We start from the raw sequence: 27,383 nt of genomic DNA, 5'->3' as shown, positions 1-27,383 counted from the left end.
TAACCCAGCAATAACCCACGTCGAATCGGCAGTGTGAAAGGGTATTACTTGTCCCAGGGCCGTAACTAGGGGGGGCTAAGGGGGCATGCGACCCAGGTGCAGGATTTGAGGGGGCGCCAAGGAGTTACAGAGGAGCAGGGTTATTTCATTTTTTTTACCGGCAGTGCTGTGCTCCAGTGAGACAGCAGACAGCTCCCAGGGCAAAGTATCTGACCTACCTGTCTGCTTGCAGCTGGTTCCGATGCTGTGCGGGTGAGTCCCAGTACCTGGGACGTCTCCTATGTCGGCTACTGTCTTAAACTCTCTTCTTTGCCATGCAGTGCTGCGACTAGCATGCGGTGCACGATACAAGCTACAGAAGCCCCCTGTGCTCCCTTTTAGCAGTATCATCCTCCGCTTTGCCTCCCAGATGGGGGCATTTCGTGTAGCATATAGGGGGTGTAGTATTTTTTTGTTTGTTTGGGGGGGGGGGGGGGGCAGAATTATTGCCGTGCCCCGGATGACGAAAATCCTAGTTTCGTCCCTACTTGTCCCTTTAACAATTATGGTATTATGTGACATCTGATAGCCTGAAAGTGTGTTTGTTTGCCATCTTCATCTAACCTGCAGTTTCTACCCTCATCACCTTCTTTGATTTGTCTGCACTCTGACCCTGAGTGAGAAAAGTATATGTTAAAGTCCAGTTAGCATACTCCACTGTAGGTGTAAAAGGAAGGGACTAATATAAGTGCAGCTGACACATAGTTTCTTTGTATTAACAGGAACGGTCCAAAGCAGTCCATGTAGGGACATGTGAGTGATGTAGATGAAATGTAGTATTTGGAGGATACAGATTTTTTTTTGCTGTTAAAAAGAGACTATGGGGAGACAGGGACAAGTATAAAGAAGGTTTAGTGTGTTTGACACTTTCTGTACACATCTGTGACACATCCCCAGCTCCCCAGGCTCTCTCCAGCCATCTGTCCTTCTGCTCTCACTACCCATACGACACTAATAGAAAGTGACACAGGGAGAAAGTCCATTATATGTACAGCCTGCGGAAGGGGGAAAGTGAGAGACTAGGATTATCACTAGGTGCCACCCTGTACATTATATTGACTGCATGCTAGAGAAGGACAGGGACAGACCACTTCATTTACTGTATGTCCAATTTCCACTGCAATATGGACATTAGTTACAGCGGTTTCTATAGACTACTATCTCTACACGTCCTTATCTTGTTCCCTCTTCTATTCTAGCTTGTGATTTGTGTGTCTTTATCTGTCTCTCTCTCTTTCTGTCATATATGATCCCTATGTTCCCATACTAACTCCTTTGGCAAAGCAGACTGTCTGATGCTGCTGATGGTGGGGGCAGAAATCAGCCTCAGTTGCCATGGAGTTTCAGCCAGTGTGTGACGACACAACCAGCATTTCCTAGCACAGGGAAAAAGACAGAACAGCACTCCACCCCCCACAAGACTATCACCACACAAACTGTCTGTGACCCACACAAGCCCCCCACCACCACAGACACCACTATCCCAAATTCACTGTACCTTTTACAACGGTATCTCACTTTGATCATTTTTACCTAGTGTTAACGCCTCTGATACTCTAATGTCTCTGATAATCTGCACTGGCAACTGATCACATACTGTAGCACTGATCATCCTTCATTTGTTTTCCATCTTCCAAACACATTATAGAGAATGATACCCCCCCCCCCCCCCCCCAAGACTCACATCACACCCACACAAAACAACAACTCCTTTCCCTCCCCAAAATATCTATCTTCAGCAGCAACCCTGTACTGAGCTTTTTCCAAACAATACACAAAAGGATTATGTATTCATTGATTTTTGCATAAAAATAAACATTCTTTTCCACACACATTATTCAGCATCATTCCTATGTAACACACTGTGCCCCAATCATGTGCCAGTTTTCCCTAACATCTGCCTCTCCCATACTCTTCTCCCTCGCCTTTGAGCATTTCACTCGTGCCCCAGCATTCCTTGCTCTCACACCTCCATCGATCAGCAAGTGAAAGGATTAGGCAGCCCTGCCATGGGAAGTGGGCACAGGGCAGGGGGCAGTGCCAGGCACAGATTGAGGAACCAAGTGACGTATACATAGCAAACAGAGCAAGTGTACATACATAGCATACGGAGAAAGACAGAGAGGGAGGGAGTTGCATGAAAGAGATGAAGGAACAGACAGAACAGGAGAGGCAGAAAAACAGCAGAGGTATATATCTGTAAAGACAGACAACTGAGAGTGAGAGAAAAAAGGAGAGGGGGGTGTAAACAGAGAGAGAGAAACTGTTGAGAGAAACTCATAGGATAAAGATCTAGAAATATAGAGGGAGGGGTGAGACAAGAGGGAGTGGGAAGCAGCATGGGAATCTTAGTGTGATAGAGAAGAACTAATATATCGACAGTGTACATGTGAGGCTGTAGCAGAGATCTGTTACTGAGGAGCTGTTCTGTAGGATTTGTCAGACAGCTGAGGATTCATGACCTGATAGGCATTTGGACCTGCTGTGTGATGGGGTGCCTCTGTTCACAAGAAAAGGGACCAAGACTCCAACGATTGGCAGGGAGGGAATCCCTGGCATGATTTCTTCCTTGCAGAGAGATGGCTGTGCTATGGTGGGTGCTGCTTTTGTGCCATCATGCCCAGCATTTTCTCCATGCCAATGAGGATTTTCAGAGCCCATCTTGGAGCAGTGCCATTAAAGAATGGACTCCAACTCCAACCCCACCTCAGACTCCAACATCTGCATATCCCTTGCCTACTCCTTCAGTTCCATTATCTTTTACTTATTTTCCAGACTCTTCTCCCACATATCCAATTCCTACTCCAATTCCATCTACACCCTCTCCTACATCTCAAACTCATACAACTCCATCTGTACCCTCTACATCGGACTTGGACCAGCCTGATGAAGATGGGAAGAAGGCAGCTCTAAACTTCCTACACTCAGGGGACATTCTGTCTTTATCTGAAGCCAACTGCTCAAGAAGGTTTGAGCTAACAGACCTGCAGGGATCCCCACCTGAGTCAATTCTCCATCAAATGAGACGGCCACTAGATTACTTGCTGCATGCTACCAACTTCCTTAACATGATATTCCAGGCAAGTGATATGCGAGAATCCAGCATAAGAGAAGATATGGAATGGTATCATGCTTTGGTTCGAAGTCTGGCTGGGGGGGATCCACATATACACCGGGCAATGCTCTCCTTCACTGCACACCCCATGTCCTCCAAGCCCCAGCTGCTTCTTCAGGCCACCAAGGAAGGACATGAAATTTTGCTTCAGGACCTGTCTTCATCACTTTACAGTGTAAGACACAGAATAGACCGTGGTTCCTGGAACAACTTCCAAACCTACCCCTCTCTTACCAAAGCAATTCTACTGAATGACCTCCAGAGTCTGGAAACTCCCAAGTGGAGCCGGGGAGACAGCTACATTGTGGACCCAAAACATGTTCAGTGGTCTAAGCCCTTTCTGGAGTGTGAGGGGAGTCGATTTGTACAAGGATGGATGATCTCAGTGTCCACAGCATTTTATGGACTGAAGCCTGATTTGAGTCCAGAGTTTAAGTAAGTAAGCCTCTATATTAATGTGTGGGAAGGGGACAGATGGGCTCTTTGAGGAACATGTAGCGGAGGGGGGGATAGATGGGAGGGGGAAGAGGGCCTGACTGAAAATATATCTGTAGTGTCTGTGTTGGTGATACAACGTGATTATTACTACCAGGGGAATGATACTAACTGGGTCATACCCTAATATGCTGGTTATGTATGTGCATTTCACTTAATTATCTCATTCTATACTATGATTGCTATTTGCCCATTTTGCCTCTCACCTGTCCTCCTTTTTCCCCCTCCCCCCTCAGATTAGTCTCTAACACACACTGATTTCTGTATCACTCATATTCATCCTCAAACTGAGCAGCTGTTAAGCTGAAAATCTCCCGTACGCCAGCTTTCAGAGAGCAGATGGCCCTAAAATGCCAGGTTCTAACTGCCTGTGCATACCCCTGCCCTTCTATCTCAGTATAGCTTTATTCATTAGTAAATCCATATACAGCTGCCCACATTACTGCCTACCCTTATAATACGGATGCAAAGGCCTCAAAAACCAATGTTCATATATTCTTCCCACATCCATTAGTGTCTCCTCCAGATCCTGTTTTTCCATGCTGTTTCCAGACAAAAATCTAAAAAACTAAACCACAATATTATTATATTACCATATGCTATCCCTGACTAAATATTTTGCTATTTTCTTTATGTATGACTTGTAATAATTGCTCTCCCTATCTTTTTATCAATTATCGGTGTGATCATGTTCTCACTTATTCCACCAACATATTATATATGTATCCTCATCAATGTCTATCCAACCTGTTGCATTCACATTTCTTTCCATGAATCACTGCTACATCCATATTCTAAGGGGTCTAAAGTATCATCTAGAACTTATGTAAATTGGTAGTTTCAATAAATACTAGAATAAAAATGTAGGTCCGTTACAAGTAGAGATATTTTTTTCTCTAAATACAGAATCTTCACTCAAGGATGATGTGTCAGAATCTTTGTATTTTACTATTTTCAATATGCTTATCTAGCATTAGTTACATATCATAACCTTGCCATTAAATAGCCAAATGTTACTATCAGCCAGTACTGTAGCTAGACATTTTAGCGATGTGTGCAAGAAACGGCATCGTCCCCCCCTTTATGTAAAACAGGGGCAGTGCGCGGCGTAGGCGCGTGCAAAAAATATACAGGCGTGGCTTCATGGGGAAGGGGTGTGGCCACAAAAAAATACCAATTCATATTACGGTGCACAGTAGTCTCCATTATTCAAATTATGCCGCACAGTAGCGTCACTACACCAGGTAGAGCCCCTTTTACACATTACAGCAGACAGAGTCCCCTTTTTACACATTACGGAAAATAGTCCCCCTTTTTACAAATTATGGCAGACAGCATCCCCTTATTACACATTACGGCAGGCAGACAGGATAGATAGATAGATAGATAGATAGATAGATAGATAGATAGATAGATAGATAAAGATAGATAGATAGTCAGAATAGATTATACTTACTGTCTCCGCTGGCTCAGGCAGTCAGGCTCCTCGGTGCAGCTGTTGGCAGATCCTGGGAAGGAGTAGGAGGGAGGGGGAGGAGGGAACCGCAGCAGCGCACTGTCATTGGTGGCGGCGATGCTGCAGCTGTCACTCTCCTTCCACATTGGCTGGTCGCCGCCGCTGTGAATGCTGGGATGAGGGAAGTGCATCCCAGCATTCACAGCGGCGGCCAGCCTATGTGGAAGGAGAGGGACAGCTGCAGCGGCGCTACCACCAATGACAGTGCGCTGCTACGGCTCTCTCCTCCCCCTCCCTTCTCCTCCTCCCCTGCCCCTGGAGCTGCTCCTCTCCTCGATCCGGCACACACAGGCGGCTTGTAATGAGTCAATTTGACTTATTATAATGCCGCTGACTTTAGGGAATGCAGGCAGTTGCGCCCTCAGGGCGACTGCGCTGTATGCCAGGCACACCTGGCACACACGTAGTTACGGCCCTGCTATCAGCTATAAGCATATTTAGGTCAGTCATCATTATTTTCAGACACATCATGATCTCACACCTCTCATATGTTCACATTGTAAAATCCAGTTAATGGGACTGATTCAGAGTCTCACGCAGATGCGACCGTGACTTTGCTGCGTCTTTATGATAAGGCCACGGCCAATTTCTTCCAAACTGAGATGCACACTTGCAGCAGTGCAAATCTGTCTCAATGCGTCTATAGACTGGCAGGTGCACTTTCTCTGTCCGAGTATGGTGTCGCGTGTGAGCTGTTTATATGCAGCCACTTCTAGGCAGCCACCCCCCTACCCTGTTACCTCACAGGAACACACACTGACTTCCACACTCCCAGCATCCAAATTTGTTCTGCATCTCAGTGCAATAACAAATGTGACGCACGTGCGGGATGTAGTTAATCTCATGTCGGTTGGGATCCCGGCGTTCAGGATAGCGATGCCAAAATCCCGACAGCCAAAATGCCGACAGCACTCGCCACGGCTATTCCCACTCGTGGGTGTCCACCCATAGAGCGGGAATAGATCTCGTGGCGAGCGCAGTGAGCCACCAACCCCGTAAGGGCACTCGTATCGCTCCCCCTGTTTCCGGCAATCTGGCGGGTGGGATGCCGGTGTCGGGATATTGATACCCGTCATCTCGTCTGCCAGGATTTCATACTCAACCCGCATGTGCAGTGTGACCTAGACTCATGTGCAATAGACACTGGCCACCTGTGTGTTTATCAGAATTGTGTGCGGTTGGCGTACAACTCAAAATTAGGCCCTAATGTCTCATCTGCTGCTATATCCAGTATTATATACCTATTTATATAGATCTCTTACCACTGTTATTGGTATATCATATACTCACCTAGCAGCATCTCCAGACCCTGTACTTACCCATTATATCTTCAAACAGTATTATACACTACCTTGCCAACCAATAATTTATACTATAGTCACTCAATTGGCCTGACAGTGGTACTGATTCAGAGGTGGATACTAATTTCATTGCTGTTGCATCTTTGTATGCAGTGGATCTGAGAAGATATGCAAATGTTGCAGGAGTAGTCTTTTGAACAGACGCAGCATCAGAGGAGCATAGCAATTCTATGGATGCTCAGAATGTCGGTCGTAAGTAAGAGGCCGGGGCCAGACGCAGTCACTGGCTGTGACACGCCCCCAGTCGCCACACTACAGTTACCTCCCACCAACTATCACTGGGCCTGAGTCAAAGGTCTTTGAACACAGCTGCTATAAAATGTACTAAGACCAAAGGAGGCATCTTGTCTAAATTGCCTCCTGCTAATCTGCTGCTGTGTCCAAAGATGCTTCATCGGATCATCTGTGTGAATTCAGGACATCTTATACCCCTTTCACACTGCACAAATAACCCGGTTTCGACCCGGCATATTGCCAGGTCAACACGGGTTGGTGTGCGGTGTGAAAGTGCCATAGTCAAAATCCATGGCGACCCGGTAAATCAACCCGGGAATAAAGCAGTGTTATTCCTGGGTTGAATACTGAGTCAGTGGCAGCGTAAACGGGTTCCCGGGTCGATGCGACCTGGGACCCGTTCACTACAATAGGGAGAGGCGGCGCGGAGATGAGCTCATCTCCCAGTGCCACCTCAGCCCCCGCTGCCGGCTCCATTCCCCGCTGCTATGGCAATGGGCCCGGCATATTGCCAGATCGGTAAGCCTCCTGTTAGGGTCCAATGCTGGATCCCACCCGGGAAGGACCCGTTTTCAATTCCCGGGTGGGATCCGGCATTGGTAGTGTGAAGTTATTAGTAACTTTCAGGTTCCTCAGGATGCCCGGTTTTATCACTCAGAGAGGCCAGGAAATCTGCATCAAAAGATGGAAACCCCGGCCTCAGCAGGCTTGTAAAATGGGGGTCTGCGCATGTCAGGGCCGGATTAAGCCTTGGGGGTGCCCGGGGCACTTAAGCCAGGGGGGCCCTGATGGAAGGTGTATATTAGATTGTGCATACCGCCCAACAGGTCCCATTCCAGGAGGGACAAAATGCTCTCTACCTGGATTTCCCTCTTAATATATGATTGGTGTCACCTGTGTTGAACTATTCAATTGATAAGAAAGGTATTTCAACACAGGTGATTGCAATCATACATTAAGAAGGAAGTCCAGGTAGAGAGCATTGTGTCCCTCCTGGAATGGGTCATGGTGGGAGGTATAGATTGTGTATATTAAATGTAAACCAATGGTGTATATTAGTTTTAAAGTAATAGTTTAATAATGCCTGGGTACTGTTTATACAGTAGCTCCACCTAATTGACAGACAACTATTTTATAAAATTTTCTTGTAGTGGAACAAAGACAACTTTAACAGCTTTTACTACTTACACACTGGGACAGGACTCAGGAGGACACTCTGTGTGTGTCTCTGTCTCTAGACCCAAATGGTTTAGTTGCATAAAAGATTACACAGGACTCAGACACCCAGGTGGGGAGGAGGAGAAGCTGAGATCCCTGTGTCACTTACAGCTCTCTCCACGCTCCTATCTCTCCTCTGGTCAGAAAGCTCCATCGTAGCTCATGAAACATGATATTCCTGTGTCTCTGCCTGCACTGCATACTGTCCTGCTCGTATTCTGGCTCTCACATTAAGAGGGAAAGCTAGTGATATCAGTGGGCTTAGGCAGGGGGGCCCCCTGACAAAGGAGGGCCCGGGGTACAATATGCACTGCATCCCCTCCTTAATCTGGCTATGCATGTGCATCTGTCACTCTGTGTCCTAATCCACCCTACATTGCGGCACATGCGCAGTGCGACTCGCGTAGCAAAAACCTCAGTCAAATGCACAAACATTGTCCTTGCGTCCACCTCTGAATCCAGCTCAGTATCTCCAGAGCTCCTCCTTACTAACAGGTATATCTATATGATAGTCACCAGTCATGTCCTTGCCGAACATATCTTCTCTTCTGACAATGGTCCTGATTCAGACATGGACGCAATAAAACTTTGGGCGCAAATGCCTGATGTTTTACGTATGCACATGCGCCCAGTACACACTGCACATGTACCCGATGGCCAACGCAGATGGATGCAGATCTATACTGCATGGAGAACCGGAGGTAGCTCGAGGAGGCGAGCGTGTTAGGGACATGCCGTCATCAGGGACTGCATCGGAAGGTAGCAAATAAATTTAGTCTGACATTCTGAGCAACCATATGGTTGCACAGAACTCCGATAGCACGCCTTATTTCCCTACACAGTGGATTAGATCTGCAGCTGGTGGGCTCAACAGACAGCCCATTGGCTGCAGCATTAGCATCATTTCACAGTAGCAGTAGCGACAAGTCTGCAGCATTGTAGCACTTCGTATACAGAGTCACACTCATTCTCACACAGAAGTGTCGGATATCAAATGAATTAGTGCAGTCTCATTAAGAGCCTAACATGCATATTCGAGTGAAAAATATGTGGAAAAAAACACTTGGCGGCAACAGTGTATATACCATATATCTTCATATTACACCCACCTTACAGAATCTTTACATCCTATTCTTACAAATCGGTATCTTCACATTATAGTCACCTGCAGTTATTTTATAGATCCTGTTCTAGACTATATAGTTCCACCAGTATTATTATTATTTATTTATATGGCGCCACAAGGGATCTGCAGCGCCCATTGCAGAGTACATAAACAAATGTACTTCTAGATCCTGTCCTTACCTATCATATATTCATTTTCTGCTTATACATATATTCATATTATACTGCCAGATACTGTACTTAGTACTGGATCTTCATAGAATTGTTATCTTTCAGTAATTCCACTTCCTGACCTTATCTATCATATCTTCATATTATACACTCACCTGATCACTGGCGTATTTATATTGGGTGCAGTGTGTGCAGTGTACACGGACCGCTGCGGTCCAGGGGGACCCACACCGCACACCCTGCACTCATTTATTCAATACTCACCCTCGGTAGTCCCGCATTGCATTAGCAGAGCTGCAGAAATCACTGGGAAAATGGCCACCTTACCTTTGACCCGGAGACCTGCACATGCACACTAGACTCTAGGGTAGTCAATAGCACTGTCTGCTAGAGAGGAGAATGCCCAGAAGGAGACTACACGGTTCTCCTCCTCTCTGAAGATGCCCCTGCACCTGACAGTACCTGCAGATTATTTCTTTACTAATGAATATCTTCATATTATAGTCTCCTGTCAGCAAAGATTTTGTGGCTGATAAAGAGTGAGCACGTTCGGATGTAATTACACACACTTTGCATGCACAGATAAAAATGAACCCCACAGCCATATCTATGAATGTTTAAGCTGGAGTAAGATTTGGTTATAAATATTTTAATCATGGTAAAAACAAAAAGCAACTAAAAATACAGATATGTATAACATATTTCACGCTCTTGTTAAACTTTGCCTATGAATGGAAATGCAACCGAACAGCATACATACGGTATGTGAATGTTCACAATATGTCCCAGTAGCATACAAATATGAATTATCCACAGTTACCTGTGCTCAGTTATAGAGCATGCTCAGTGCGAGAACCTGCAAGATCAACACGTGAAACTGACTTGCAGTCCACTCTGCATAGACCCACTTTTCTTTACCTTCATATTGTACAGTACATTCACCCTTCAGTATTGCCATTCCCTGCCCTAACCCATCAATACCACATATGATACACGCACGTGTCACCTGTGGAGGTCATTTATAAATCTTGTATTGTCTTCTGCACAGAGTTAAAGCAGCTGAAGTTCCTCAGTGTGCCTGAATCACCTTGCTTGATTTGTACTGCCGTGCATGGGTTACAATGGGCCTAATTCTGAGTTGACCGCAGCAGCAATTTTGTTAGCAGTTGGGCAAAACCATGTGCACTGCAGGGGAGGCAGATTTAACATGTGCAGAGAGAGTTAGATTTGGGTGTGGTGTGTTCAAACTGAAATCTAAATTGCAGTGTAAAAATAAAGCAGCCAGTATTTACCCTGCACAGAAACAATATAACCCACCCAAACCTAACTCTCTCTGCAAATGTTATATCTGCCTCCCCTGCAGTGCACATGGTTTTGCCCAATTGCTAACAAACTTGTTGCTGCGATCAACTCAGAATTACCCCCAATATGTGGCTGTTGAAAGTAAATGTTTTGGCTAATGGTTGGAGACAGGTGAAAGCATTCGTTGTAACAATCTTGGATTTTGTGCAGGACGTGCGTTATTCTCAGACTGGGCATGTGATGCGATCACAATGCCCATGTGCAAAGGTGCCGCTGCGTTCTCGCTCACAATGAGGATTTAATGGCATAGCCATTGACCAACCTTAGCTCAGTTGTTCCTTGTTTTTGCGTATAATGTAGGTCGCGAATGTGTACACAATTGTAAATGAGTTTGCCATGGCTCCTGTGGTTGGCTTTTTTCAGTTCTAGGCGCCAGCTTCATTTGCTAACATTAGCGGTTCCTTAAACTACAAAATAAGCAATTTCATTTGCGTACTGAGATGAATCAGGCGGGTGTACTACGGTATGCCGGCACTCGGGATCCCAGCACACCGGCGCCGGGATCCCGACCGCCAGTATATCGCCAGCGGGGCAAGCGCAAAACAGCCCCTTGCGGGCACGCTGCGCTTGCCACGTTGCAGGCACGATGGCGTGATACGAGCGCCACGCTATTTATTCTCACTCCAGGGGGGTCGTAGACACCCCAAGAGGGAAAAGAGTTGTCGGTATGCGGGCTGTCAGGATTCCGGCTCCGGTATGCTGAGCGCCGGGATCCCGACAGCCGGCATATCAAGTGCCACCCGAATCAGTCCTGTAGTGCCCAAACAAAGCTTCATGTGTCCTCGCCATCCATAGTTTCCAGAATATTGCTCCACAAGATGAAATCTCTTCTTTTTATACAAGTTAAGTCTCCCATATATCAGAAATGCTTGGTACCAGAAGTATTCCTATTTTTCTGTATTTATGAATATTTTCATACCATAATGATGTAATTTGGGGCTGGGACGCAAGTCTAAACACAGTATGCATTTATTTTCCATATACACCTAATACATACTGGAGGTAATTCTATGTGCCTGCACTTAGCTATATAGCTTCACAGTGCAAAAACCTGCAAGATCTGCACGTGAAACGGACTTACAGTCAGCTCTGAATTGGCCCCTTTTTGCTCTCTGTGTCTGATGTTATGTATTTTGCAAATTAACATACCTTTATAAAGATACAAGCCATACCTCCCAACATTTAGGGGTATATTCAATTAAAGTCGGATCCATTCCGACATGTATTTGTCGGAATGGATCCGACAACTCCTATTCAATCCCATCTTAATTCGACTTTTTCAAGTTGAATTTAGATGGGACGCAGAGGAGGAGAAGGTGGGCGAGCCACGGGGGGACAGCCGGCGGACATACAGGGAGATCAGCGCTATGGAGTAGCGCTGCAGCAGGATGTCACTCAGCCGCCCGACCTCACGGCAGCTTCCACCCGGCTCCAGCAGCGACTGAGATGGTCGAAAAGGGGGCCAAAACCTGACGGATTTGGCCCCGTTTTCAAAATCAACACGTGGAATGGCAGCTATTCCGCCGATCCACGTGCTTTTCGACAAGTCGAATTGATTGACTTGTCAAAAAATTAAGCAAAATATTGAATAGGTCGAATCAGGATTCTACCTTAAAAAGTCAAAAACTGCCGTCTTTTCGACAGACAGCAGTTTTCGACTTCAATTGAATATACCCTTAGAATCTTCCAAGTGGGACTTTCTGCGCAGCGAAGCTGTGCCCACCCAGAAAAGGGCATGGTCTCGGGGAAGGGGGCGTGGCTTCGCTGCAATGTCACGACCGCCTGCCATGCCTCCCGTTTTTGTCCCAGTCCCTCTGTCTCGTGAATAAACGCTGTGCTAAGCAGGGCAGCGAGTACAGGAACTTCCTAACTGTCCCCCCCCACCCCCCCACCACCACGGGACACTGCGACCCGCGGGTGGGACAGCGGTACAGCCCCACAAAAATGGGACTGTCCCGCAAAAACCAGGACAGTTGGGAGGTATGACAAACACCTGTCACTATCTCCAGACCCTGTTATTAATCCATCAGCATCTTTTCACTTTCACCTCTCAGTATCTGCAGGCAGGGTCGTCGAAGCAGGGATGGGCCTGGGTACAGGAGCATGGGTGTGGCTAAAACAATGGAGACGTGTCCACATCACTAAAAGGGTGTAAAAAATATTATGTATGTCTTCACGCTATAGGAGTTTTTCCACAAGCGCTGCAGGTTGCGGTATGTGGCACAGGGCTGGGCAAACATCTCTGAAATCAATTTAATATATACAGGTTGAGTATCCCATATCCAAAATGCTTGGGACCAGAGGTATTTTGGATATCGGATTTTTCCGTATTTTGGAATAATTGCATACTATAATGAGATATCATGGTGTTGGGACCTAAGTCTAAGCACAGAATACATTTATGTTACATATACACCTTATACACACAGCCTGAAGATAATTTTAGCCAATATTTTTTATAACTTTGTGCATTAAACAAAGTGTGTCTACATTCACACAATTCATTTACGTTTCATATACACCTTATACACACAGCCTGAAGGTCATTTAATACAATATTTTTAATAACCTTGTGTATTAAATAAAGTTTGTATACATTAAGCCATCAAAAAACAAAGGTTTCACTATCTCACTCTCACTCAAAAAAGTCTGTATTTCGGAATATTCCGTATTTCGGAATATTTGGATATGGGATACTCAACCTGTATATGGATTGTAGCTGCTGGTGCAAAAATACCTTTATTAAGTTCCTTAATGTGCAGGCTGTTTGATAATCTCGTGTTTTACTCACAAAATGCTTGTGCAAAATGGATCCAAATGTGGAATAAACAGACAGTTCCAATAAGCACTGTAGTAAAGCAGGTGCAGCTGCACGCTGTCTTTGAAGAAGAAAGGTTAGCTAGGGACCACAGAGATTACAAAGAAAATGTAGTAAGAACATATAGAAAAAGAGAAAAATCTACATATCCTGAGAGGAATGCATTCACTTCAAAAGAACAAAAATAAATCCCTAAAAATTAGTCTAGACCTCATTTTAAAAACGATCCCCCAAAAAATTCATGGGAACAGTCATCACTAAACTCGAGAGAAAAAAAGACCTGAATGGAGAAATAGAACCTATATACAGGTAGAAATTATAGTAATAATACTCGCTTTGCACAACAGGACAATCATTTTTTAGAAGAACGTTATCAGTTAGACCGATTTGCAAACAGCAATCGGTTTACTCCATTGACAATAGGAACTCCCAAAAGATACAGGGGTTCAGAGGTACTAGAGGAGGCAGGGGGAAATTGCACAAGTAGACCAAGGTTAATGTAAATCAGAAAGGAATTTCCAATCTGACGGATAAGGCCTTGACTAATGATCAAATTAATATTTTAATTAAAGGACTTAATTTTGCCCCTACACAAAAGCCTAACATGATTGACCTATATATGCAGCTAAATTATTTTGTGGAAATTCGTGTAGAGAGAGATATTTTGCTTTGAAAAAACTGAAACAAGTAAAAGATGGTGAAATATCTCCCATCATATTAGATTCACACGATATGGAAGCTATATATTTATTGGAAGATTTACGGGAAGAGGGTCATGTTTCAGGTGAATTTGGGTGTTTCAGATGAACTGTATTTAAGAGAAAGTCCAAAGTTAATCCCATTAGTCAAAAGTCAGGACCCATTATGTATTTTTATTAAAAAAAACAAAACATGGAGTATTTCCAGAGGATCTGTAACAATCAAAAACCTAGCTGGTCTAATCTTACATCTAAGGAAAAATGCTTTAAAAGAATTGGAGAAGGACGAGTCTTTCGTTATAAAAAGTGCAGACAAAGGAGAGTGAGTGGTTATCATGACCAGAGTATATTATCTGGAAGAAGCATATAAACAACTTAATGATACAAAATTAAAATAAAGTAGATGGAAATCCAACTAGTGTTTTTTCTCAAACAATATAAGGAGATGTTGGATGGGACTCTTCGTGGAGACATTAGATTCAAGGATGAATATTTATTTTTGTTTATAGAGCACCCGGTGTTCCCTATTTTTTATCACATTCCCAAAATTGACAAATCACTCACTGCACCTCCGGGAGACCTATTACTTCAGGTATTGGGTCCCTCACTTCTATATTGTCACAATTTATTTTAAGTTTTCTTCAAAAATATATGGTCAGTTTAAAATCCTATATTCACTACACCACAAATGTACTTCATAAAGTGGAAACCACTAAATGTAAATCCAGTTACTCTTTTTTGTCACTTGATGTGCAAGCTCTGTATACTTACATACCTCATGAGAATGGTGTTAGAGCCGTCAAATACTTTTTAGACACAGATTCAGATATGTCTTTAGGTCTAAATAGATTTTTGATAGAAGCCATCACTTTTATTTTAGAACACAATTACTTCACTTTTGATAATTTTTATAGGTGATAGGAGTGGTCATGGGCAGTAGATTCACGCCAAGTCTTGCTAATTTATACATGGGAGTTTTCAAACAGACATATGTCTGCGATGGACCATATGGCGCAAATCTAGTGTACTATGGCCGCTATATAGATGATTTGACTATTATTTGGGGTGGGAGTTCACAAAAAGCACGTGAATTTGTTAATATTTTAAATTATAATAAATGTAAGTTCAAATCTTCATATTGTTTTGATCACACCACAGTGAATTTCTTGGATCTAACAAACTCCACGGATGGCCCCTTCATTATCACTGAAAATTATAAGAAAAAAGTTGATACTAATAATGTCTTGCATTTCACAAGTGGCTATTACAAACCTGGGTTCACAATTACACTTCTAAAGACATTTTTTTTTATTGTATCATTTTTATTGAGGAGACAATAATAGACAGAAATAAGATGATCCAACCACCGAGAGAAATTAGGTGACAAGGGGGATCACATAAAGTCAACATACATACAAACAAAGATAGTATATATATATATATATATATATATAAATAAAACATAACATGCAATAACTTCTTAACATTAAGAAAGAATGATATCAGTGTGAAAGTAAAAAATAAGTCATATGGTAGCAATACATGAAAGCTTCTCGGTAATTTCAAGGAGTCTTAAAAATCGTACTGTGGAGAGTATTCGTATTCAAAAAAGAATAAAAGGGGAGAAAAAAGTAACCAAATAAATAAAAAAAAATAAAACAGAAGTGGTGAGAGAGGATAGAACATAGTAAAAATAGGAAATGGGAGGGAGGAGGACAAGCTGAGGAAGAAATAGAAGTATGAAAGAGAAAAGAAAAAGGGGGCCATAGTCAGGAGAAAAAAAATGGGAAGTTGAAAGGAGAGCCAGAGAGAGACAATGATGGGAACAGAGGGCAGGTGATTAGGAAAAGCCTGGAGGAGTTACCTATACCGTGAAGCCTACACTGCAATAAACTTGTCCACTGTGTTGCTTTGGAGACTTGTTATGTACTCCATTTTGGCCACAAACCAAATTTGGTTGAGAAGCAGTTGACGGGTTGGAGGACATGATTGCTTTGATGACCTAGCAATTTGATATTGACACATGAGCTATGTAGAACCAATTTGTTCTCGAGTTTAAATAACTGGCAGGCTGGGGCACACAGAAGCAATGAGGCTAGAGTAAGTGGGAATCAAGGGGGACTAATGAGGAGAAAAGGGACTGGACCATCGACCAGAAAGGGGCAATACGTAGACATGTCCACCATATGTGAAAAAAGGAATCAAATGTCTGCATTGTCTCAGAGGTTGGGGGTACTTAGGTATATTTGATGTAAACGCTCTGGAACAAAGTACCATTGGGTATATACCTTTTAAGAGTTATCCTTAATAGAAACACTAATAGAGCATTTCGATACATTGAGGCAAATTGTCTCCAATGCGTCCTCACCTAGAGAGGTACCTAAGCCCATTTCCCAGCAACGTTCATGGATCTCCAGGGGTGGAGATTCCTGGGCAAAAATAAAGTGGTAAATTTGAAATACAGTGCCCTTGTCGGGGGACCTGTAAACACAAAGGCGCTCCATTGCCATGGGGTTTCGTAGATAATCTGGAGAAGAAAGATGAAGTAATCAAATGATGGATCTGGAGATATTGATAAAAACAGGACTGTTGAAGAGAGTGTTTCTCCCGTAGTTCCAAGAAAGACTGTGGAGCATATCCACCCAAAAAATTATGAAAGCGGGTGATGCCAGCTGCTGACCAGGTAGAAACCATGTGGATGAGTGACCATGGGGAAAAGAGGGGTAATACCATATAGGTGTCTGACACGATGGGTGATTAGACAAGGCAAAATTAGCATCAAGCAAATCCAAAACAGAGAGAGTAAGTTTGACCGAAAGGACCACTGAAATTGAGGAAGGTCTGTGATTCTGGGGGGAGCCATGAAAGATTAACCCAGCATTTGGTTCCCTTGGGAGAATACCAGGCAACTAGTTGGCTAAGTCTACAGGCTCGGTAATATTTGAACAATTAATGAGGATATCTCTGCGAATATGAGGTAGTCTATTGTACAAAATTAATTTACGGTAAAGCGTCTGTAAGGAAGAAAGGTTCTAAAGACATTTTTAAGTTACAAGCTAACAAAATGTTGAATGAATTTGCTTCAAGAGGATATCCTAGGTCTCCACTTCAAAAAGCTTGCAATAAAGTATTAAGTACAGCTAAGAATACATTTATGGTAATGAAAAGCAAAACTGGAAAAGATCGATCGAAGAAAGAACAGGAACAACACACTAAACATTCATTTTGTGTCAAAACCAAGACCAGATTCTCTCACAGTATATAGAACCTACGTTAAGGGTAATCTTTAGAAAGAAAAAGAATATTAAGAGCATGATTGCTTCAATCATATTAAAGAAATCGAATGCAATTAAAAACAGAAAAGAAGAAAACAGTGCAGGTAGGTGGTTACCAGGTGCGCTTTAAGAGAGGAGGAGGCCTTTGTGCTGTCTCCTCCGTTCGGGCCCCCTCCTCTCTGCCAGCAGTGCTGGAGTGTCTGAGCACTAGAGGGCTCAGACTCTACTGCACATGCGCAGATCACCGGGAAAATGGTGTGGTGGACATTTTAGCAGTGATTTCTCTACTGCGCATGCACAGAACATTGTGAATATGGCAGCTGTGCCATTTTCACGGTGATGCCATAGCACTGCTAACATCGGCGCCGGACTCCGGAGGGGTAAGTATTTAAAAAATGGGTTCAGCGTGTGCAGGGGGTGGGGTCCCTGGGGAGGGGGGGTCCCCTCTGGACTCAGTGGCCCGTGTGCACCATACACACTGCACCCATTATAGATCCGCCATTGGTGGTTATTACCAAGTAAAATAAAAGGGTGTTACAGATGTGGAAAAACCAGATGTAAATTGCGGGTATTAGAGAATGGAAATCAGATGTTTTATACTGACCCAGAGGTGGCGCGGTCTCGTTTCCTGACTCACAGATCCCCATCAAGGTCGCCTATTAGTTAGGATATCAGTCAGTGGGGCGCAAAAGGTTGAGCGGTTCGGGTATCCCCGCCTCGGGCGGATATGTGTTAACCTACCTTATAAATTTTTCTTTTCTTTTTCTCTTTCTTATTCTAGTTGATTCTGTATTTACCTATAAGTATTTATTCTTACTAATTCAGTGATTATTTTTGATAGTGTTCAGTGTGCGCACCACTAGGCCTAGCTGGTGCCCACCATAATTTTGGTTGTTAGGAAAATGTTAGAAAATAGAGGTACGAGACATTATGATACACATTTGATATCTCAAATACTGAGACTGTGCATTGCATTTCATATTATACTGATGTTACTGCTGTTGAAATATTTGCTATCCTGGGGATCTTGGGTTAGGAGGGGAGCCGCCATTATATGCTTACTTATGTTGTTTATCCGTCAGATAATTCACTGCCCTGAGGGGATTGGGTAGCCATGCCGTCAGCAGATTCTTCCTCATCTGAGGTAATACCCCCGAAGCCACTACAATTCATCTCTTGGAATGTAGGAGGACTTAATTCCCCTGTCAAGCGATGACGTGTGGTCACGCACCTTAAACGCTGTCACCCGGATGTGATTTTCTTACAGGAAACACACTGGCTGACGGGCGAGGAAAATGTATTGAAAGCTCCATGGCTTGGTTCTTGTATCGCTGCTCCTTTTCGTACGAAAGCCAGAGGGGTTGCCATACTTTTTTGAAAAAATCTCCCCGTCACTGTTTTGACAGAAATCATTGACCCCGAAGGCAGATATATCATAATGGACATAGAGCTTTTTCATTCCAAATTTACCCTTGTCAACTTATACGCCCCGAATGTTAATACACACACATTCCTTCAAGACATCACCCACATTCTTCTAGGCAGAACTAATTATCATTCTCTAATAGTCGGTGGAGACTATAACATGGTAGACAACCCTACAGTTGACAGGTCACCGACTATGCCGAGAACCACTGACTCCCAGAGCAGACATTTACTGACATTTAGAGATTCCTTAGACATCTCTGATCCATGGAGATTGCTACACCCAACCGACAAAACGCATACCCATTTGTCACTGGCACATGGAACGTTGTCTCGTATTGACAGGTTCTTAATTGCCGATGACTTAATGTCCCAGGTTGCTGGGGTGGATATACTTGATATATTGATCTCTGATCATGCCCCTGTCACGCTGGCATTAACCCACCCCCATATGCACTCGACAGATCGTATCTGGAGATTCCGACAATACTTGGCAGACTCAGAGGATTTTAAATTGTATCTTACATATCATTGGACCAATTATGTGGATGAAAATGTGGATTACTGGGATAGACCTGACATCTTTTGGAACGCCTCCAAGGCAGTGATGAGGGGTCACATTATTAATTATGTCACCCGAAAAAAAAGGGAATCCAAACTGGAATACACTGCGTTAAAAGCGGCAATGTCCACAGCCTTCCAAACATACACTTCCACTCCAACCGAGATCACCCTTACTGAGTACAAACAGGCTAGGCGCCTGCTTGAAACTTATTTAGCCACCCAGGCGAAACACTCCTTAGACTTTACCAAAAATACATTTTATAGATGGGGCAATAAGGCTGGTAGATTACTGGCAGTCATTTCCCGGCCTCCCAAAAAACTACACATTATAACCGCTATACACCACCCCAGGTCCGGTCGTATTATCACCAAATCTCAAGAAATAGTGGAACAATTTCAATCCTATTTTCAATCCTTGTTTAGCTCGGCACAAATAGATACTGATATACAGTCACAGCTGCTCACAGATGAGGTATTGCCCCCTCTGACTCGAGACCAGAGAGAAGCCCTTATGGGAAAAATAACAACGGAGGAAATTAACACTGTTATCTCCAATTTACCTCATGGTAAATCTCCGGGTCCAGATGGCCTGTCGGGAGATTACTACCGCATGTTACAGGCCCACATTGTCCCCACCCTATTGGAATTGTTTCAAGCTATACATGAAAGGAGCTCTCCATCTCCTCTCTTTAATGAAGCATTTATTACACTTATCCCCAAACCTGGTAGGGACGCCAATTTTCTTTCCTCATACAGACCAATTAGTCTATTAAATGTTGACTACAAAGTATTGGCCAAGATAATGGCGATGCGGCTTCAGTCCATTCTCCCTGATATACTCACCACAACACAAATGGGTTTTGTAACTGGTAGACATGCGGTTAAAGCAATCCGGTGGCGGCGGCGGCATCCCAATCTCCATGTACAGACTCGAATATACTTCTCAGCCTCCATGCCAGTAAGGCCTTTGACATGGTCTTGTGGCCACATTTGTTTACTGTGTTGGAGAGAAGAGGCTTGGGATCAGGGGCCAACGGTTTCTTTTGTAAAAGGGTACCCGTCAAGGATGCCCTCTATCGCGGCTGCTATTTAATTTGGCCCTCGACCCGTTGCTTAGGACACTGCAGGATTGGTCAGTTTTTTGGGGTATAAAAGTGGGTGGACAGGAAATTAAGCTATCCGCTTTCGCTGATGATATCCTTCTGTATATATCTGACCCTGAGCATTCCCTTAACTTGATCCTAGACATGATCCAATTATTTGGCCGCATTTCAGGTTTTAGTATCAATATGGACAAATCTAAAGCATTATTGTTGTATGGTAATGTGACATGTCCGAGTTGGACCTCACACTTTCCCTTACACTGGGTGTCCACTTATATTATATATTTGGGTATTATGGTGCCACGCTATATATCTGAACTATACAAAATCAACGTAAGCAAGGCCATACACACTCTAACTGATGATATTAAGAGATGGGAACGTCTTCCACTGTCATATTTAGGCAGGGCTAACCTGCTAAAAATGGTGGCTATACCGCGCATATTATATCCACTGCAAACACTTCCCATACTGCTGACTAAACAGGACGTCCAAACGATCAACAAACTTATCAGAACCTTTATATGGAAGGGAGGCCGGGCACGTATTGCTTTGCGTAAACTTGCCCAACCTAAGTCCAATGGAGGTATCAACTTTCCAGATGTAGTAGTTTATAATCACACTGCACTTCTGAGACACTTGAGAGATTGGCTGCAAAATAGCTCTGTATATATACGAACACATCCCTCGAACAGAACTTTTTAGCAAATGTGGGTCTGACATGTTTTCTTCACCAACATGATTGGGAGATACCGGACCATGTCAGGTCTAACCCACTCTTGTGGTCTACTAGGAAAATGTGGCACAATGCGAAATTGAATCAATACTACTCATTACACTTGCCCTTAATTAAAAACCCAGAGTTTTTGGACGGCATGGCTGCCCATCCCTTTACAACATGGAGGGAGGCTGGTATAGCATTGATTCGGTCATTGGTATCTGTGGAGGACCACAGTTTGCTCACCTTCTCCGAGGTTTCAAAAGACATGCTGTGGTCGTTTCGTCTCCCCTTCCATTTTTGCAAACACAATTTTACGTTAGGCATATTCTTACACATTTTGCGGAGGGGGACTGGACTAATCCTCTAGATAGCCTCTTACTGCACCCTGTACCGAGTCACAAGGCCATATCCATACACTATACTTTTTTGAGGACAATATTAGATCACGCTACTGTGACAGGTTGGCTCACTTTCCTGGACTGACCATACCAATAATGGAAAAAGCACTACTATACTCCCGAAAGGTCCTCCCAGCAAGCATGTACACTGAATTATTTCTTAATGTGTATCATAACACTTTTCTATCCCCGTTACGACGCTACCATATGGGAACGTCGGAAACACACTCTTGCCCAAGATGCCACCAGAGTGAGGCTGACACATATCTTTGTTTGTGGGCATGTCCAATTGTACAATATTTTTGGCATCTCATTAGGAGATATGCGGAGGCTAATTTAATAACCTATGTGCCCTTTACCCCCGAATGGGCAGTTTTGGGTATCATTGATCCCGCTCTCCGCATGCCATCGGAATGTAAAAAACTACTGATAACCCTTAGTGCGGGCGGGAAAAAAACGATTCTACAAGGGTGGATAGATAGTACGCCACCACAGATACCATTATTTTTGAGTAAACTACACCATATATTCAGGATGGACTGGGTGGAGGCTATTGTAGATAGAGGTAAACAAGTTGATAGGTTTTTCAATCTCTGGGAATCTTATATCTCCACTTTGCCCCTCACTACACGGCTACACATTCATAACAGCCTCAAGAACACTACGTGGTACTTAACTAGACTGGCTGCGCAGGACCAGCCTCTGTCTCTGGTTTAAGAACGGACGATTGTGATGGCTCCCCTTATGGATACGTCTATGATGTATAATACCATCAGTGTACTGAAAGATTACTCAATTATAATGCAAAAGTCTTTGTAGTTTGACATGTGTGAATTTGTTGTACAACCCCTAGCTACAATACCTTTGCGTTACTGTATTTTACAATCTCTGTACATCTTTATTATGTAATGTGATATCAGTGATGTCTCAATAAAAAGTTTATTGGAAAAAAAAAGGAAAAACCATATGTATTACATGTGAATTTATAGATCATAGATGTGCCAGTGTTGTTTCGACTGTATCTGGAGAGAAATTCAATGTATAGGAGTTTATAAACTGTGATTCTGAGTACTGTATCTATGTTTCACTTTTTTCACGGATGTAACCTACAATATGTAGGTAGAACCACTCGTCCTCGAGGTTTAAAGTGCACTGGTATACACCATATTACATAATAACATAGTTTCTGAGGTTGAAAAAAGACAATTTGTCCATCGAGTTCAACCTGTTAGTGATCTCGAGGACATACACTGAAACTGGAGGGAGGCAGGTTCAGGAGAAATTGAAGGAAAAATTACTTCACAGAAAGGGTTGTGGATATGTGGAATAGCCTCCCATCAGAGGTGGTAGAGGCTAAGACTGTAGAGCAATTTAAACATGCTTGGGATAGGCATATGAATATCCTTAGAAAGAATTAAGGTTCAAAAAGGGTTGAGATTACTTAAAGGATAACAAGTAAAAGGGGCAGACTAGATGGGCCAAGGTGTTCTTATCTGCCGTCAAATTCAAATGTTTCTATCTCCTACACTGTAATATTTTTAAGACTGAATTATAACTGTGCTAAATGTTTACCAGTTATATCTATTCCTTTTTTTATTTTTTATTAGCTACACATTTAGAGGAGGTGATAGATTCAGAAATCTGTGTTCCATAGAAGTATTTTAGATATTTAAGTTAAACACCTTAGTACCCCAGGGCTTAAATAAAAACATAGATTGCCTGAGACTGGGTGTGATAATCTCTGTATTAGCAATAGGCCCTGGTTTTGCACATGTATAGTATATAGAATAGGGGTAGCGCAATGGTTTAGGAATCTGAAGGTCAGGAGACCAAATTCCAAATTTTGTTTTTAGTAGACAGTATAATACATACTGTTTCGAATATTAATTACATATTTATTTTATCTTAAGTAATTTTATATTCATAGATTTTTTTCAGTATAGATTATGTATATTACTATACATGGTATTAAGATTGTTGTAAACTGTGACAAATAGTAAATAACCTTTTTCACTAAATAGTGGATATGAACAGATGTCTGAGGTTATCTAATCAAAGTGTGCAGACCTTTCAACCTATGAGATTTTGTAAGTAATTAAAGCAGCAGGTATTTAAAGTCTGAATCACCATATTTATTTAACTTTTTGAAAAAGCTCCCATTACAGGAGCGAAACCAGTTACAGATTGTACCTGCAGCTTAATTTTGACACAAAGACCGCCTCCACACACCAGCCTACCAGGCACGGTGTCACGATCCGGGTATCTGGACGCCATTTCTTACCCATCAGATGCCTCCTAAGGCTGGCTCAGCGCTCCAGGACCGGATCCCATCTGTTATCCTGATGTTTACATTCCTGTATCCTCTCCTGTCACTCTGAGACGCTGTCACAGTAAACGCCATATTACACCTGGCATGGCGTCTCCCGCGGCCTCCGCCGCCGTCCCTGAGCTTCTGCATGCAGAGTGTCTGAGTGGCGATTACGTCAGCCGCGGCCTCCGCTGTGTCCGCGTGGTTGGATGTGCACCTGTCAGCTTGGCGCCTCCTGTCTCCGGTGGCCGGCGCCGCCATTACTGTTTTCATTACCACATGGATTACAAACCAAACTTCCCTCCAAGTGTCTGCATGGGCGCAGCCATCTTGGATTCTGTCAGCTGATCATTTCCACCAATCTGTTCTCAGTATTGATAATCTGCATAATTGCCTAGCCAATCCCTTCCTTGCTGCAGGTATAAATACACTGTGCATGAGCAAGGAAGGCGTCAGTGCTTTGGTTGTCAAACCTAGTTCCTGTTTGTCTCTCTCCTGTGATTGTCTTCCAGGTTCCAGCTCCTGTCTCAAGACTTCCACCATAGAGACCCGCACCAGCATTCCACCTGCGGTGTAGCCTGACTCTCCGATCCATTGTGGATTCATCTGTTTCCAGCTACAACATCACCTGCTTCCAGCCCAGCTTCCAGCAGATTACAGCTTCTCTTAAAGGGCCGGTGTCCTTTCTACACTTTACCACTCTCCACCGGTATTATAATTTCACCGCTCTCAAACTCCTAACTTCAGCTCATATTTCATCGCTCCCAAGTTCATTTATTATTTAACTGGTTCCAGCCAGTATCCACTCCGTGCCAACAACAGTCTGGTTCCAGCCAGTATCCACAGCAGCCGTTTTATCTTCAGCAGCCCAGCTTTTCCTTGAACACCAGCTGGTACAATCCTGGGTTATCTCCATTGCTACAGTCGGGCCTGGTAAGGACTTTCCATCTAGAAGATTATAAGAACTATCTCACACTACCAGTGCCCTGTGGCTCCTGCCACCCTGTAGTTCCCAGGAACTGTATTTATTCTTTGCTGACTGTTATGTTTCTTTTACTGCTACTGTGATGCATGGAGTTTGTCATAAATAAACATCATTGACTTTTATTCAAGTTGTCGTGGTCACGCCTTCGGGCGGTTCTTCTTCATGTTACTTACATGTCCAGGGGTCTGATACAACCTCCCAGGTTCCGGTACATCTCAGCCCCTACAACTGAGGCTGCCTCCCGTCAGCTCAGGCCCTCAGTTGTGACAGTAAGCACTGACCTAATGAATCCAGCCGAAGACCAGGATCAAGCGGCCAGGCCGATGCAAGAACTGGCAGCCCGACTAGAACATCAGGAGGCTGCACAGGGCCACATCATCCGCTGTCTCCAGGATTTCTCTACTCGGCTGGATGGGATTCAGACAACTCTCCGTGGATCAGGCGCGTCTGGTGCGTCAACCACAGTGACTCCAGCTATAACCCCACCCACCTTACCCATTTCTGCTCCACGTCTTCATCTTCCAACGCCAGCTAAATTTGACGGATCTCCAAGATTCTGCAGGGGATTTCTCAACCAGTGTGAGATTCAGTTTGAGCTACAACCTAGCAATTTTCCCAGTGACCGTACAAAAATTGCCTACATTATTTCTCTTCTCAGTGGCTCAGCCCTTGATTGGGCATCACCGTTATGGGAGAGGTCCGACACCCTGCTATCTTCCTACACTGCCTTCGTGTCAACATTCAGGCGCATCTTCGACGAGCCAGGCCGGGTAACCTCAGCTTCATCCGAGATTCTCCGTTTACGCCAGGGGTCACGTACTGTAGGACAATATCTGATACAGTTCCAGATCCTGGCATCCGAACTGGCATGGAACGATGAGGCCCTGTATGCTGCATTCTGGCATGGCTTATCTGAGCGTATTAAAGATGAGTTAGCTACCAGAGACTTACCCTCTAAGTTAGATGAGCTAATCTCACTCTGCACGAAAGTTGATTTACGTTTCAGAGAGAGAGCAACTGAGCGTGGAAGATCATCTGCTCCAAAATTTTCTGCTCCTCCTCCTCGCCAACTGTCACCAACTAAAGATGAGCCCATGCAAATTGGCCGTTCCCGTTTTACTCCTGCTGAGCGCCGAAGACGTCTCTCCGAGTCTCTCTGTCTTTATTGTGCAGCTCCGTCTCACACCATTAATGCCTGTCCCAAACGTCCGGGAAACTCCAAATCCTAGCTCGCCAAGGAGAGGGCCGGCTAGGAGTAATGATCTCCTCTCCATCTCCTCAAGATTGTAATCTCCCAGTCTCACTTCAAGTTGCTCAACGTTATCGGAACGTCATTGCCCTCCTTGATTCCGGAGCAGCTGGGAACTTTATTACCGAAGCCTATGTTAAACGGTGGTCCCTACCCACCGAGAGACTTCCTTCGTCCATTTCTTTAACTGCCGTGGATGGCAGCAAAATTTTTGATGCAGTTATTTCTTTAAGGACTCTACCAGTTCGTCTGAGAGTGGGAGTTCTTCATTCCGAACTTATTTCTTTTTTAGTGATTCCAAGAGCCACACATCCTGTGGTCCTGGGCCTTCCATGGCTCCGTCTTCACAATCCTACAATTGATTGGACGACTACGCAAATCCTGGCATGGGGTTCCTCCTGTGCTGAGACATGTTTGTTTAAAGTATTGCCTGTCTGTTCTTCCTCCCCCAGGTCGTCTGATGTTCCACCTCCTCCATATCAAGATTTCACGATGTGTTCAGTAAAGCTTCTGCTGATATCCTTCCTCCTCATAGAGAATGGGACTGCCCGATTGATCTCGTTCCAGGGAAGGTTCCACCTCGAGGCCGAACTTATCCGTTGTCTCTGCCTGAGACGCATTCTATGGAGGAATACATTAAAGAGAACCTAGCAAAGGGGTTCATTCGACCTTCTTCTTCTCCAGCCGGCGCAGGCTTCTTTTTTGTAAAAAAGAAAGATGGTGGTCTGCGGCCGTGCATCGACTACAGAGGTTTGAACGACATTACCATCAAGAACCGTTATCCTTTACCCCTGATTACTGAGCTCTTTGACAGAGTTAGCGGAGCTACCATCTTTACAAAGCTGGACTTGAGAGGTGCATACAATCTCATCCGGATCCGTGAGGGTGACGAGTGGAAGACCGCCTTTAACACCCGTGACGGACATTATGAGTACCTCGTCATGCCCTTCGGATTGAGCAATGCTCCAGCTGTCTTCCAGCATTTTGTCAATGAGATCTTCAGAGACATTCTATACCGTCATGTCGTGGTCTATCTAGACGATATCCTCATTTTTGCCAACGATTTAGAGGAACATCGTTTTTGGGTTAAAGAGGTTCTGTCCCGTCTCCGTGTCAATCATCTCTATTGCAAATTAGAGAAATGCGTCTTTGAAGTCAAGTCCATTCCGTTTCTAGGGTACATTGTGTCCGGTTCCGGACTAG

The 27,383-nt window shown here is 44.0% G+C and overlaps 1 protein-coding gene across 1 annotated transcript in view; it reads left to right on the top strand.

Annotated features, from left to right (window-relative positions):
* The first annotated feature begins 1,882 nt into the window (after positions 1-1,882).
* GPR179 (G protein-coupled receptor 179) overlaps positions 1,883-27,383 on the top strand; it is a 152,934-nt gene continuing 127,433 nt past the window's right edge. The window contains exon 1 of the mRNA XM_063959656.1: positions 1,883-3,589. Within this exon, the coding sequence (XP_063815726.1) occupies positions 2,619-3,589 (971 nt within the window). The 5' untranslated portion in view covers positions 1,883-2,618. The remainder of the gene's footprint in view (positions 3,590-27,383) is intronic.

Source organism: Pseudophryne corroboree, chromosome 3 (genome assembly GCF_028390025.1).
Source record: "Pseudophryne corroboree isolate aPseCor3 chromosome 3, aPseCor3.hap2, whole genome shotgun sequence".
NCBI lineage: Eukaryota > Metazoa > Chordata > Amphibia > Anura > Myobatrachidae > Pseudophryne > Pseudophryne corroboree.
The sequence above is the reverse complement of the archived record's forward strand: the minus strand, read 5'-3'. Positions and strand labels throughout refer to the sequence as shown.